This window comes from Rhinolophus sinicus, chromosome 1, assembly GCF_057876585.1.
Source record: "Rhinolophus sinicus isolate RSI-liver-muscle chromosome 1, RSI-T2T, whole genome shotgun sequence".
Classification (NCBI taxonomy): Eukaryota; Metazoa; Chordata; class Mammalia; order Chiroptera; family Rhinolophidae; genus Rhinolophus; species Rhinolophus sinicus.
This window is the reverse complement of record NC_142501.1, coordinates 2,372,223-2,387,788: the sequence shown is the minus strand read 5'-3', so window position 1 is coordinate 2,387,788 and position 15,566 is coordinate 2,372,223. Positions and strand designations below refer to the sequence as shown.

At 57.6% G+C, this 15,566-nt stretch overlaps 1 protein-coding gene across 1 annotated transcript in view; it reads left to right on the top strand.

Moving 5' to 3' along the window:
• Window positions 1–11,638, top strand: part of MOV10L1 (Mov10 like RNA helicase 1) — a 51,794-nt gene extending 40,156 nt beyond the window's left edge. Inside the window, exons 19-27 of the mRNA XM_074326627.2 lie at window positions 167–288; window positions 1,497–1,596; window positions 2,154–2,318; window positions 3,442–3,615; window positions 7,617–7,766; window positions 10,061–10,168; window positions 10,825–10,962; window positions 11,051–11,142; window positions 11,389–11,638. Of these exons, the coding sequence (XP_074182728.2) occupies window positions 167–288; window positions 1,497–1,596; window positions 2,154–2,318; window positions 3,442–3,615; window positions 7,617–7,766; window positions 10,061–10,168; window positions 10,825–10,962; window positions 11,051–11,142; window positions 11,389–11,398 (1,059 nt within the window). The 3' untranslated portion in view covers window positions 11,399–11,638. The remainder of the gene's footprint in view (window positions 1–166; window positions 289–1,496; window positions 1,597–2,153; window positions 2,319–3,441; window positions 3,616–7,616; window positions 7,767–10,060; window positions 10,169–10,824; window positions 10,963–11,050; window positions 11,143–11,388) is intronic.
• The last annotated feature ends 3,928 nt before the right edge of the window (window positions 11,639–15,566 follow it).

The window sequence follows — 15,566 nt, the reverse complement described above, 5'->3', positions numbered from 1 at the left end:
AGTAAGTCAAGTTCAGCCTCCAGAGTCTGTAAGACACGGACTAACTTGATCTGAAAATACGTTTTGATTTAAGGAAACAGTCTCCAGTCATTACTTAGTCACCACCCCGGGATTGTACAGGATTGTTGGTTAGAAGGCCTTTTAGCTTTGTTGTCTCGTCTCCCAGACAGTCAGCCAGGCAGTCAGGCCGTACTGCAAAGACGGGGAGGACATCTGGAGAGCCTCGCGCTTCCGGATAGTAGTCACCACGTGCAGCAGCGCCGGGCTCTTCTACCAAATCGGGGTGAGGTGAGAGCCACCTTGGGGCGCAGGGACCCATGGGGTGGACAGAGGGTCCCTGGAGCTGTGTCTGAAGGGAGTCTGACCGACAGTACAGGGGCCTCGAGCGGCTCAGGGATGGCTTTTCCAGGGAAGTGAGGTTTGTGCTGAGAGCCCAAAGGTGAGGGCCCCATGGCTTCCCTGGTGGGCGGAGGGCGGGCGTGCGGGCTGCAGGGCCCCAAGCAGGGAGGTGCTCCCTTGGGGGAGGCACGGGAGGTGCCAAGGGGACAGTGGCAGGAGCCGGCCGGGACCACCACGTGGTGAGTGGGGTCCTAGGATTGCAGGAAGCTGAGAAGGTATGAACACGGAGTGACATCGTCTGATAGAAGTGATTCTAAATAACTGTAAATACAGAACTCACGCTTATATTCTAAGAAGGATACATGATGTTAAACTTTTTCAGCAGAAATTGGGGCGTGAGGTAGAAAGCCAATTTCCTCGTCCTGCGTAGGGAGGGATCAATCAGTGGGTGTCACTGGCCAAGTGAGACCTTGAGATTGACAAGTTCAGCCAGCGATTAAACAGCAAACTCACTGCCCGTGGAAAGAGCCAGGCAGGGTCCGCACGGCCCCAAGCACCTCGGGAGCAGGGGCCCCCACTGCCTCCAACGCTGGGGCCTCCGGCTCACGGGGGTGGGAGACCCGAGGGTCCGCCTCCGCCCAGGGCTCGTCCTGGCGCAGCGTTCCTGCTCCCAGTCTCCGGCATTACCGTGCGGCGATGCTGGGCATGGTGAGGGCGCCGGCCCCAGCAAGCCTGCACCATCCCCCAGTCCCCAGCTGAGAGCGTGAGTCACCAGGCAGAAGTAGGTGGAGGCAGCAGCCCCCAGTGGGAGCGCTGCCCAGTGCCCACCTAGACGGGCTCTCCCCGTTCTCACTCAGCCACATTGGGGAAACCAAGTCACAGAGCCCGAGGTCACACAGCTACGCCCGTGAAGTCGGTTCTCCAGGCATCAGTTCTCAGCCCCATCCACATCAGGGTGTCAGGAGCACGCACGACTGTGAGCCCCATGCGGCCATGCTCCTGGCAGCCCCGCGCTGCTCGGTCCCCCTCCCACGTCCCTCTGAGTCTTTGCAGAGTCGGGGCGACGGGCCTGCCCTGGGGCCAACTGCCTGGGCTGGCCTGTTAGGCCCCGGAGAAGACCTGGCTGGGGTGACTGCTAACAACCCCTTTGGCTCTAGAGTCGGGCACTTCACGCATGTGTTTGTGGACGAAGCGGGGCAGGCCAGTGAGCCCGAGTGCCTCATCCCTCTGGGGCTGGTTTCGGACGTCAGTGGCCAGGTGAGGCTCCTTGCTATGCCCGCTGGCTCTCATCCTGCTTTTCTGCAGTGCTGGTGGGGGGAGGTGGTGGCTTCCACTGTCACCTACAACAGCCCACGGCCACACAGTGACTTTGGTGAGCTCTCCCTGGCTCCCTGCCCACAGTCTGACCACTCTGCCCCCCACCCCAGGCTGAGTTCTTGGCTGCTTTCCTGCACCCACTGCTTTTGCTGGCCACACACGCTGTGATAGTGAGCTGGGGGTGCTCTTGAACTCCCCTCACACACTTGCTCAAGGAGGGACGTTGGAGTCCCACCTCCTCCCACCCTGATGGCCTCGTCCAGAAGCAGAGTGGAGTAGGGGGCCAGGGAAAGGCTGATGGGAGGAGCTGAGGGCTGCAGGGAGGTGCTCGAGTCCAGGCCCATCGAGTCTTCTCCATTCCCGCTGGCCTTGTCCAAGCCATCTTCATGCAAGGCAGTGCCAGCCCGTCCTGCCCGCCCGCGGCCTGCAGCCCCAGCCCGTGGCCGCCCTCCCACCCACGCTGTGCTGAGTGCCCACTGGGAGCCGCTTTGTCCCAGATCATCCTGGCCGGAGACCCCATGCAGCTCGGCCCCGTCATCAAGTCCAGACTTGCCATGGCCTATGGGCTGAATGTTTCCATGCTGGAGAGACTGATGTCCCGGCCAGTGTACCTGAGAGACGAGGACGCCTTCGGCGCTTGTGGTGCCTACAACCCCTTGCTGGTGAGCTCAGACCCCCCAGGTGGCAGGCGTGTCCACGCAGGGAGTGCCTGGGGTACCCGAGCACAGACGGGGTTCACAGCCCACCCTGCACCACTGGAGGGATGGCCTTGGAACTGCACGTTAGGGCCCAGCGTGCTGGAACCCAAGCCTCGATCTGTGGGGTCCCTGGTCCAGGCGAGCCCAGTGGCTGTTGTCCTCTGAACCCCTGAAGTGCAGACATAGCTGAGCTTTACCACTAGACAGGAAACAAGGAGCAGTGACAGGCAGACCAGGCCTGGAGACTAGAGATGGCATGTGGGGATGGGGGGCACTGCAAGAGAGGCGCCGGGTCACAGGGGCTGCCCTGGGCTCTGGGAGGGAGGCCTTGTGCCAGGGGCCAGTCAACCAGCTGTGGGACGGGCAGGATGGGCCTGAAGCTGCAGCAAGGCCCTGGGGTGAGTCCCCCGCAGGCCGCAGGCTGAGAGGGCCTGTGGCACTGAATTGGGTTTGGGGCTTTGATTAGCACCTTGGGGGCTGGACATGTAGTTACTGAGTTGGAGTTGGTCACCGAGGCAGCAGGAAAGGGCTGGGGCTCCCGTGTCCTCACCCAGGAACCGGGAGGCGGCTTGAGCCTCCAGTGAACGTCCAGGGCCAGGTAGCTGATTCCCCTCCCTGGTGACGTCATCACCAGCAGTTCTCAGCAAGGTCCCAGCCAGGCCCTGGGGGCTGTGGGGCCAAGGCGGCCTGTGCTTCTGCTGTGCCCTTAGCCGTCCTGGCGTCCTGGCCACAAGGCCAGCCCATGCCGCCAGCGACTGAGCCGCGCCCAGGCTCCATGGGCGTCCTCTAAAGGCTGGGTCCCAAGACCGAGCCCAGAGCGCAGCCCGAAGCCAGACACACAGCCAGCCCACCAGGGAGGCTCCAAGAGGCAGCCTCTTTCTTTTCTTGGTGTTCACCTGTTCTGTTCAAGTGGACCCTCTGTTCACAGAGTCGCCTGAGCTGCTGAGGTCACTTTCTGCTCAGGTGGCATGGGCGCCAGGACAGGGGGTCTCTCAGCATCGTCTCCCTTGACACAGACGCTGCTGCCATCGTCTGGTGTGGCGTGCTGTCCTGGGCCTCGCACCTGCCGCCTGCCCTCTCCCTGTAGGTCACGAAGCTCGTGAAGAACTACAGGTCCCACGCAGCCCTGCTGGCGCTGCCCTCCAGACTCTTCTACCACAGGGAGCTCGAGGTCTGTGCGGACCCCAAGGTCACCACCTCCTTGCTGGGCTGGGAGAAGCTGCCAAAGAAATCCTTCCCCCTCCTCTTCCACGGCATGAGGGTGAGTCGTGGCCGGCCGCCCACTTCCATGGCTCAGCTCGGGCCACTGGCCACAGGGTAGCTGACCCCTCGTGCTGGCCACAGCCCTGCGCACGCTCAGTCACTGCCACAGCATAAGGCCAGCCGTCGGGCGCGCAGGCGACCACACAGAAAGCACTCAGGTGCTGGCCCAGAGTGGGCGTTGGGGGCCTCCCCAGGTCCTCATGGGAAACACTGAGGAGCTCATGGGCTTGACCGGAAGGCTAGGGGGACAGATGGGCCCCACCAAGGGAGGCTGGGCAGTGGGAGCTCAGTGCCCCTGGAGAGGCGCCCGCCTCCGTGGGTTAGGGTCACCTGAGAGCCGGCCTGGGGTCATGCCTCCCTGGTCAGCGTCCCCAGGGAGGGAGCGGTTAGGTGTTCGGTAGCCAGAGACAGTCCAGCTGTTCATTAAATTAGTGTTTGAACTGGGAATTTGGCTGTTAGAACCCAGAGTCCCATTTCTCATTAACACCCCCCAAGCTCTCATCCAGAATGAGGGCTGCTCCCCAACTCCAAGATGGGAGAAGCTGGTGCTGGGTGCCCCTGGAGTGGTGCTGGCCTTCTGGGTGCTGTTCCCTGGCTGACCGTGCCTCTAGGGGTGCATCCTGTGTCGGGTGCTGTTATGGATGTGGGCTGATAGCTGTGGGGTGCCACCTTCAGAGGTGGGCCCAACCCTGACAGCATGGTCCCGGGAATAAGGCCTGTTCCCTCAGCCGCCTGCCTGTGTGTCAGAAGCAAAGTCGAAAGGGTCACCATGGGGTGGGAGATGCCTCGAGTGTCCACAAAAGTCAGCTGAGGGAGGTGACGTGAGCGGGTTGCTGCAGAAAGAGCCCAGAGCTTCGCTGAAGCGCGTGAACCATGGCCACACGGAGAGACCCAGGCAGTCAGGAGGTCATGCGCCCAGAGAAGCCACACATTTCGTGCAGCTTGCAGGGGTCTCAGTGGGCTTTTCATGAGAAGTGGCGAGTTGGCAGAGGTTCCATGCAGCGTGCTGGGGGCCCAGGAGCCCTGTCCAACCTCTGGGTCTTCGTCTAGGCCCTGGACTGCGCCAGGCTCCACTCTGGGCCCTGAGGACAAACTCGGCGGGGAGGGGAGCCCTCCGCGCTGGGACCACAGAACGTGGCCACTCTGGCTGTTGGAGCAGAAAGGGTTTTATTGTGGTTAACTGCCTGCAGCATTGCAGTCCTGGCCTGGCCTTCACTATCCCCTGCATACCCACCCTTGGCTCCTGGGTGCCACTCCAGTCCCCAGGATACAAAGGCAGATGCCCTGTCACCTCGCTGGCAGCCCTTGCCCCAGGAAGCTCCAAAGGCTCTCTGACTCACGGCTCTGCCACGGGGGCAGAGGGGCACAGGGAAGGTTTTCCAGGACACCGTGGGGCAGACCCAGCGCGAGGAGCCCCGACGTGGCTGTAGCCTGTCGTCCCGGAGAAGCAGCGGCGGGAGCCTGGCCGGGCCCAGCCCATGCATGCTTGTCGGGCTTCTTTCCGCTCCGTAGCTGGCTGGCCGGCGTGGCCCTGTCTAAGCAGGAGGTGGGGGCTGTCGGGCCCTTTACAGGGAGATGTAAAGCCAACCTCTGGGCTCGGTGGAAAACCGCCTTTGGACTCATTCTTAGTTTCTCCTGTTAGCTTTCTGCTTCATTAATTCTAGCTTTGTCCTCAGTCATTGCCCCATTCCAGCTTACTTATTTTGTTTTCATTCCTGTAAGATGGTCTCTTACTTGCTGTCCTCCTCTTACTTCCTGTTTTCTTCGTCCTCTTCACAGGGAGACACTGGTGACAGCAGCTTCCCTCAGGTGTCACTTGGCATTTCCACATGTCTTCTGAGGGACCTTCCCTTCATGGCTTGCTAGACACTTGTGACTTACTTTTTTGATCCAAGGGGTCTAGAGACGTAGCTTCCTTAATTTCCAAGTGTCTCAGAATGTTCTGGTCACCTCTTTTTTATTTCTGTTTTTTATGTTCTGATCAAGAACTATGACCTGTAAACTCTCAGCTTTTAAAAATGTGTGGCCCCATCAGTATCAGTTTTGGTAACTGTTCTAAGAACATACCGAAAAAATTTATATTCTCTATTTGGGGCTTGTAAGTTCTGTATACATTTTTAAAATAAATTTATGGAATCTATCTTTTAGCTCTTCTGTGTTCTGGCCCAGATTTTGTCTACTAGATACTCACAAGTGGGAGAAGAGTGGTGAATTGTAATTGCTTTTTTATCAGATTCTCTTTGAATTTCTAATAGTTCTTGCCCTATGTATGTAGCTGCTGTGTTGTTCTGTGCACACAGGTTTACTGTTCTGTCATCCTCCTCGTTACATGAGGTCCTGGTCCACTGTTTCATGTTTGTGGCTTTAGATTCCACCTTGTGATAACAACTAATGTTGGCACACCCCTTTTGTCTTATTATCTGGTATCTCTTTGCCCTCTGTTTTTATTCATTCTTTATCATTTCACTTTAGGTGTATTTCTTAGAAGCAGTGAATTTTTATGTTTAATCTCATTTAAGAGTCTCGGCTTTTAATGAGATAAATCAATCAAACCTACAGTCACCTAACTTCATACCTTCTTTCCCTCTATTACTTGTTTCTTCTTCCTTATTCTTTGTGGTGGTTTGGTTGATAATCTTCAGCATGGACATTCTGCCAAAAGCTGCCATTGCGTTAATCTTCTTATTAGTTAGCTCAACCTTTTACTGTAAATCCAAGGGATAGTTACATGTGGCTTAACAGCAAAAACATGACCTGAAAATTAATGCGTTCTTATTGTTTTGTCTGGTATGCACTTTTTAAACTATAGTAAAATACACATAATATTAACACTATGTTAGCTATTTTAGGAATACAGTTCAATAGTGTTGAATATATTCACATTGTTTTTCAACGAATCTTGAGAACTTTCCATCTTCCCAAACTGAGACTCTGTCTCCATTCAATGCTAACTCCCTTCCCCCAGCACCACTGTCTTCTCTCTGTCTCTGTGACTCGGACGACTCCGGGGACCTCACTAAGGGGACTCACCCAGTGTTAGTCCTTCTGTGACCGGCTCACCTCACTGGGCAGGACGTCCTCCAGGCCCATCCGTGTGGCAGCGCGTGTCAGAATTCCCTTCCTTTTAAGGCTGAATGACAGTCCATGCACAGATGGACCACGTTTCCTTATCCATCATCCATCCCTGGGCACTTGGGGTGCTCCCACCTTTCAGTTATTGCAGACAATGCTGTTCTGAACCTGGCTGTGCAGGTATTTGTCTGCGTCCCTGCATTCAGGCTTTTGGGTCTATACCCAGAAGTCAATTGCTGGGTAACGTGATTCTGTCTTTAATTTTTGGAGGAACCACCATGCTATTGTACAGTTTCTCCACATCCTGGCCAACACTTGTTATTTTCTGGGGTTTCTGGTCGTCACCCTCCTGATGGGTGGGAGGCGGGCTCTCAGGCTGTCTGGACTTGCAGACCCCTCATGGTCAGTGATGCTGAGCCCATGCCACGCGCTCACCGGTCGTCTGCATGTCTTCTCTGCTGATGGGAGAGAGAGAAGGCCCACGCTGGCCTGTGGGGGAAGTGGGAGCCTGAGTGAGTGGCCGGACCACCAAGCCTGTGCTGCGGCCTCCTGTACTGACCACAGCTGGCCGGCCGCCTCCCCTGGCTGTGTGGTCTTCTCTTGCATGCCCCCGGCCTCGGCCTTCTCCTCTTTCTACTAATAGCATGTGCTGACGCTTCTGCGTTGAGCCCTGCCCGTGTGTCAGTGGGCACGCTGCCCGCTGCCCTCACACTCCATAGCAGCCCTGGTGCGCTCAGCGCTCACCGCAGTGGTGATGGTTTCGAGTGCGGCCTGCCTGCTACACAGCTGCCTGCACGCAGCTTTGCCCCACTCCGGCCGCGTCCCCAGCACCTACTTCTGCTTGTCCACCAGTCCTAGACCAGTGTGGGCTGAGTAAAGGCAGGTTTGTGATGGACGTGCCATTCTTTTGTCTCCCAACTAACTCAGGGCAGCGAAGCTCGTGAAGGGAGAAGCCCGTCGTGGTTCAACCCGGCCGAAGCCGTGCAGGTCATGCGTTACTGCTGCCTCCTGGCCAGGAGCGCCTCGAGCCAGGTGTCTGCCAGCGACATTGGCGTGATCACGCCCTACCGGAAGCAGGTGTGCCCTGCCCCAGCGAGCTCCCCGGTGCTTCTGCTTCATGGCGCCACAGGAGGGGGGCAGGTACCCGCTGGTCATGGAGCACCAGGCCCCTCTATCGCTCCCTTGTCTGCAACCGCTGCTCCTGCACCGCGTCCCCCACACTCGGGGCCTGGGCTGGGAGCTCCGTCTCCCTGCCTGTCCTGTCCTCGGCATGAGATGTCACCTCCCCTGGGTGTGCGGGCAGCGAGCAGGCTGTGCCCTCATCGTGGCATGTATCCATCTCCCCTGTGGGGGGCTGGCCAGTGCTGTCCCACCTCCCGTGTCTGCAGACACCTGCCTGTGCCCACACCTGGCCGTGTCCTGTGACACGGGGGAGGGCACGCGAGTCCCTACAGTTGTCAGGGACTCGAGAGTTTTCATACATTTACTGGCCATTTCTTCGTGTTTTCCTTATAGTTACTATTCAGGTCTGGTGTCCACCTTCAATTGATCCCGACTGTGTTTTTTCTCAGCAGTTTGTGCCTTTTCCGTTTGCTCTCTGTGTCCCAGGCCCTCGGTGGCTGAGTGTGTTCCAGACATGCTGTCACCCGGGTGACTGTTTGGTTTCCTTGATACGTGTGAGTCTCACCTCAGTATAGTTAGATACGGATATAACACCGATCATTTCCCTTAGGGTTTGTGCTTTTGTTTCTAAGGTATCTGTCCCCAGCTTGATGTCATGAACTGTTTCCCCACTTTTTCCGGAAGTTTTGAGTATCCACTTCTGACCATGAGACGTGACCCACCTGGGTTTTCTCTCAATGTTGGTGGAGCTCCGTGTGTGTAACCAGCTGTTACTGTCGTCTGTGCTTCTCTACGTGCTGTGTGTGTTCCCCGCCACACGCACATGCTCCATGCACATGGGCTCCACACACGGGCTCCACACACACACAGTGCTGACCTCTGTGCACACGCTCCATGCACACGCTCCACACACACGCTCCACACACGGACTCCGCACGCGCAGTGCTGGGCTCCATGCACACACTCCAAGTACACGCTCCATGCACACGGGCTCCATGCACACGCACGGTGCTGGGCTCGGCTCTGCTCAGCTGCTCCCCCCCAGGACTCCGGCGTGGGCAGTGCCGCTCGCTCGGGCTGAGGTGACACCTGGGATGAGTCGTCAGACCTGCCTCCTGATTTTGACTTTGTGTTCGCGCTTGTGAATGTTAGGAATTCCACCTTTTACTGAAAAAACATGTTTTTCTCCTTGGCGGCAGCTTCTCAGTGTGTCCTAACTGCGGTTTTAGTTGTGGCTTCTGCTTCCTGAGCTCCTGGGTTTGCTTCTCCTGAGAGTCGTCCCTTGGTACTTACTTCAGCAAAGACCTGTGATGGCAGGTCAGAGGCACTCATTTAACCACCTCGATCTTGAATTTGCATCTGAATTCATCTGAATTCCGTTTGCCCCTGGTACCTCCTGCCCCTTCTGTGCTGAGAAACCTCCTCTCTGCCTGAGCAGCCTCGTTTTTTAAGTGATGTCCTCGTAGTGTTAATGTCTCCCATTTACCGTCCACCACAAAGCATGGCTGTGACTTCTCTGCCCAGCTGCCACCTCCTGACGGGTCTGCGTGGATGCCCCCATCCTGCCCGCCCGGAACTGCTGGCCGATATGTGCCCCCGCCATCCCTGGAACTCCGGTGTGTGGCAGTGTCTGGGCACTTCCTCTAGCGTCCCCCCCCCCCCCACGCCCCAGGCCTTCTGCTGAGGAGTCCGCATGGCTCCAGTGCGGCCTGTTCCTTCCAAGGCTGGGTGCTTTTTCTGAGACTTCACGTTGGTTCTTTTCTACCAGCACCTCCTGGAGACACTTGTGTGCAAACAGCTGGGACACGCGTCGTCTCGCGTCCTCCGTGACTCAGTGGCCCCGTTCCTTCTGGCTCCGTGGCCACTTTTCATAAGTCCGCGCTCCTGGCTGCCTGTTGTGGCCGCCACTTGGGGTGCACGGCTGCTTCCAGGCTGCTTCTGTGTGAAGGCTCAGGCCCCTGGGGAGTGGGGTCCCCTGGAGGGGCCTGTGTCCCCTCACGAGGGAGGCGCCCTGGAGCCTGTCGTCGCACTTCTTTACACCGTGTGTGTCCCTCATCCTCACTCCTCCCCTCAGCTGACCTGCGTGGAATCAGGATTTGTGTTCTGATCAGCTGAGATTGATGAATGGGGTTTGGAATTGAAAAGCGATGTATTATTGCACATTGGTCAGTATCCACTTACGCTGTAACATGAAAGAAACGGGCAGATTTGTAAAGCTACCTTTCTCCTTTCTTTTTCTCTGCTTCAAGGTGGAGAAAATCAAAATTCTTCTGAGAAATGTGGACCTGACGGACATAAAGGTCGGGTCGGTGGAGGAGTTCCAAGGACAAGAATACCTGGCCATCGTCATCTCCACCGTGGGTGTTTCCGGTGGGGCCGCGGGGCTTTAGTGGGTTCTGGGCACACTCAGGTAGAAGACACCAGGCTGATGGTGACACAGAAAGCAGGTGCAGGGTGGGGACTGGCCCGCACCCCAGGACTCAGCTCAAGCAGTAACTGGGGAGCTCTTTTCAAAATAAGCCACAGGTCAGCAGAGAAAAAGGAAAGGAGAGGGACCCAGGAAGAAATGCTGGAGACAGAGGCGCAGGGGGGGCGGGGCCAGAGGCGCAGGGGGCGGGGCCAGAGGCGCAGGGGGCGGGGCCAGAGGCGCAGGGAGGGGCGGGGCCAGAGGCGCCACATGGGGAACTAAGTTCCACCTCAAAACCCATTTCTCGTCTTTATCTTTGTTGAGCAGAATGTTAATTGCAGATAAGTTTTAAAAATTCAGACAGGAAAAGAAAGTAAGAACCACCTCTAACCCTGCGCCCAGGGACAGCCGGGTGGGTGTGTGGCCGTCTGCGTGCAGAGCAGTGAGGCCTGCCCCCCCACCCCCCACCGCAGCCCCCTGCTGCTTTGGTTTTTAACTGACAGTGGGGTCCCGCTGATGCTTAATATGCTTTTACATACCGAGTTTCTTTCCATGCCAAAAAAAAAAGTTTGAAGTCCCACATTTATTCGTCTTTGTGGTTTTTAGGTGCGGTCAAATGAAGACAGATTTGAAGATGACAGATACTTTTTGGGTTTCTTGTCCAACTCGAAAAGATTTAATGTGGCCATCACCAGGCCCAAAGCCCTGCTGATAGTGGTGGGGAACCCTCACGTTCTCATCAGAGTGAGCTGCCCCCTGAGGAGGGCGGGGCCTGGGTACTGGCTCACTGGCCGGCTGGCCGGTGGCTTAAAGATGCCTTGTGTTTCCACAGGACCCCTGCTTAGGTGCGTTGCTGGAGCACAGTGTCACGAATGGCGTGTACACCGGGTGTGACCTGCCACCCGAGCTGCAGGGCCTGCAGGGGTGAGCCCCACCCTTGTCCCCCACCCCCCGCCTTCCCTGGGCTGCAGTGGCCACTCCATCCAGTCCTGGATGTGGTGGTGGCCAGCGTCACCCTTCCCTGCACAGCTTACGTAGGTAACCATCATGCCCCTTGTAAAAGCCACGCTGTGAAGAGGGCACACACCCAGCCCCGCTGCAGTGCTCAAGCCTGGGCCGGACCCCGGGGGGACCCCAGCTCACTCTCCCCTCGCCCGTCCCCTTCTGCAGCTGTGGCTAGAACTGCGGCCTGCCCTCCCTGCCCAGCGGAGCCAGGATCCAAGGCACCAGGGCAGATCTTGTCTGGAGCTGCCTGTTGACAAGGGACAGCAGGAAGGCAGCACAGCAGACCCCCAGGAACTGCTCTCAGCCCTGGCGGCTGTGCTGGTGGCACCTGCTCACCCTGCGATCAGCTCTGCACCCAGCATGTTCCTTCCCTATAGTTACAGCCCATCACCAAAATAAACGCAGTTATGCTTCACGTGGCCTCTGACTCCTGCTGGCCCCACACCATCCTCTCCGGGTCCTTAAGGTTGCATTCACTTCAGCACGGGCTGTGCAGACCCCGGGGGCTCAGTCTGAGCTGGGCGACTGGGCAGAGGAGGGATTGGCCTGTGTCACAGCCCCACCTGTCCCCTCTGACCAAGAGCTGGCCATTTCGTGCAGACCCTCAGGGACTGGTTTGTAGGAAAGGCTGGAAGCTTTACACGTTCACTGTGTGCTTTTGTGAACAGCGCCAACCTTGGGGACGGCATCCCAGGTGCCCAGGAAGGGTGTCTAGACGAAGCCTCTGGTCCCGTCTCAGTGAGGCAGGGTGGCCGCAGAGGGACTAGCTCGGGTAGGGACAAACTGTGCAGTGCAGTCTCAGGAAAGGGCAGCAGTGGAGGCGGGGGCAGGGCCAAGTCCCAGACTGGGAGACCAGCAGACGACACCCTTGCCGTCCACGTGACCAGAGACAGCCTGGGACAGCGATGTTCAGGACCCTCAGCCCCTCACAGCTGCAGCCACCGGTGAGCAGGCTCTGGGTCTCTGTGGCCTGGACCTTCCCCATGGTGGAGGGACCTCTGCTGCAGACGGCCCCACCTGACTTCCTTGCGGGGTCGTCGAGCTGCTCTCCACCTGTATGCAAGGGGCCACCTTAGAAGCACAGATGACTGTTGTCTGAATGACTGTTAACACCCAAAACCTCAGCTTCCTGCTGGAGACCTGTGAGGCGTTTCAAGCCCGTGTGGGCACTTGTGTTGGAAGCACGTGACCATTTCCTCCAGGAAGGCCCCTTGGGCTGTGGGGTGAACTGGGAGACCCCAGCAGGCCCTGCAGATGCTGAGGCCAAGCGCTCTTGTGAGGAGTTGGACGTGGCCGGGGGAAAACACAAGAGCCTTCCAGAAACCGCAGGTGGCCCTGAGACCTTACTGCGGGTCCTGAGAAGGGTGAGGGCATGGCACGGAGGGGTAAAGCAGTGCCCACACCGGACCCCCAGGTGCCCTCACCTTTGTGCTGCTCTGACACAGGAGACCCTCCATCGACTGCTGTGACTAGGAATACCACCTTCCTGGTTTGCAGGAGGGGAACCTGAGGCCATGGTGGTCCAGCCCAGAGCCCACACTGGCTCTCACACCTGAGGATTGGGGTGCTCTGACTGCAGACACCCCACAAGTGGCTGTTGTGGGTCGGCTGACAATGGAGGGGCAGCGCCCAGAAACAGCTGGTGTTCTTCAGGACGTGCCATGTGCCCCTGGAAACGCTTACCCTCGGCCCCACATGGGCTGTCCCTGTCCCTGGATATGCCTAGTTCACAGGTTCTCTCAGTGCAATCAGGGGGGACGGTCACAGCACCAACTGGCACAACCTCCATGCATGACTTGGGACCCCGGCCCAGAGCTGCTCCAGACAGAAGGGGCTGCTCCCCCGTGGGCAGCTGCGCAGGGCGGAGCTGCCTGGTGGTGCAATGGGGCCTGGACCTGCTCTCCCAGAGTGGGGGCTCCCAGGCTCTAGTGGGGAGCGCCTGGCCATCTGTGGGGCAGGAGATGGCATCAGGGCACCACTCCTGGGTGCTGCAGTGGTCCAGACCCCCCGACAGTCCACAGCCAGCCCACCACGGGGACAGGCTCATACCTCAGCATCCAGCGGGAGGCACAGCAGGGAGGGGCTGGTGTGAGGGTCCTGGGCCTTGGCAGGTTTCCAGAAACTTCTCCAAAGTCGTCCAAGGTGACCTTCCAACCCAGCTGGTAGTGCAAGAAGAGAAGCCCCTCCCTGGACAAGTGGCCACGCTCTGTCCGCTCACCCTGCCCACCAGGTGTCACAGGGTTTCTCCTGACACCCTGGAATGGCTGCACAGGGAGGAGGGTGCTGCACAGGCCCAGCGAGCCCTGCCCTGGGCTGTGTCCCTGCATGTGGAGGAGGGGCAGCAGGTGTGGGGTCGCACCTCAGAGCACATTGCCAATGCCAGGGCAATGGGCTGGGCTGTTGTCCATGGTGGGCGGCTGTCCCAGGACCGTGGTCTGGAGGTGTGTTGGGGCAGTGGGAGACCAGGTGGGTGGTTCTGTGAAGGACTCGGCACCTATGCTCTGAGGGCAGGAACAGGTGACACTTCAGCCCTGGGAGCTGCTGCATGACTGCGGCTGAGAGGGAGGGAGAAAAGGCCCCCGCTCACCCTGGGGGAGCCGCACCCTCCAAGGTCTGCCATCGGCCAGAGGCCAAGCCGCCCAGAGCTCCGACACCTGGGAAGCAGAGGTAAGGGCCCTGCAGGCAGGTGTGGCCTACACAGGCATCACTTTTATGCTTGGACATCCCCACAATGGACCTTGGACACGGTGTTCAGGTGAAGACCATCACTTGTTTGTACGTTGTCTAAAATCTCCCGTCCTGTGTATAGCGGGGCTCGTGCGTAGACTAAAGTGTCTGTAAAGCAGATGGGAGCAGCCAGTGGACTTGCTGTGCCACCCCAGTGTGACCCTCACCCTGACCCCCTTAGAGGAGCCAGCCAGCCACCCTGCACAGCTGGAAACCTCAGCGCTCCCTCCTGCCCCCAGCGTCCCCCAGAATCGCAGCCCAGGCCAAGTGTGTCAGGTTGGAAGACGAGGCACACAGTGGGTGTACACGCCTCCCCCGCCTACAGCTGCGCCAGCTCTAAGAGCAGAGTGTGGCCACTGCTCAGGCCCTACACCAGAGTGATGGGACGCGGGGGGACAGAGCTCCCAGCCAACCCAGGATGGATGTGGGGGGGCAAAATAATCCTTGACTGTTTTAAGTCATTGAAAAGGGGTGGCTGGTTCCTGCGGCACCACCTGGGCTATCTTCCCACTCACTGTTCCAGACAAACATGCACAGCATTGAGGCATTGAGGTCACTCGTTCTAATCTGTGAAACCATGTGGTGGAACCCGGGGACCGTGCCATCACCTGGGGTGTTACTCTGACGTTTATTGTAAGTACTCAACCAAAATGATACACGTAATTGCAGGTTTTCATGAAGAACTAAACGGGGAAGTGAATTTGAGTGGGAAATGTATCAATTAATGAGCTGTCCATCTTCGTGGGAGAGTATTATTTAGGGCTGGGATGAGACAGGGTTCCTCATTACTTTTTTTTCTATTTTTCATTTCCATATATGTAAGAGCTGATAAAAACGTGTTCACCTAAATAAAGAGATGGGAATAAAGTTTTGTTGTAACGGTCACACTTTTGAAATCCTTCCTTGTGTCAAAAGCCACCTGTTAATGTCAGATAAGCTGCTCCACCAGTGCGGCCTGCCCTCTGAGACGGAATTTGGGAAGTGTCCCTCCAGTCTGAGGACACATTGTTCTCTGCCCCCCCCACCCCCATACATGATGATCTGAGGACACAGGACGAAGGGCTTGACTCTGGGCTTTGCAGGATTCGGGCCCGTCCAAGGTGTCATCACCACTGTGCTCTGGTCCCCACCCATGTCCCTCCCCAGAAATGGGGACAGCATTCGAGGTGGCTGCTGCAATGGGGGTAGCAAGGTTGCAGGATACAGGGTCCAGGCCACAGCTCTGCCAGGGGTCCCTTCTGTCAAACTCTGCTGCTCCGTTAGGTGGGAGGACAACTGCCCTGCAGTCCCCAGAGCAAGTGGCACTGCATGCATCGTCAGCTGGCACCTAGCACCCAGCGTGTTCCAGTGGCAGCTCCACACTTGCTGATGCCCACAGGCCAACTCTGAGTGACCACGTAGAGGCTACCAGTGTTCCTCTACCAGAATCACCAACTAAAACACGTCATAGAAATAGGCAGCCATTTACAGAGAAACAAAAACTATGTATCTAGGACATAGCCTCACAAACCAATGCAACAGGACTGTTACAAAGAGATCATTATAAATCCATTACAGGGTGTGAAGAAGACGGAAGTAAACGGAGAGGTATACTATAGTCATGGATGGGATGACAA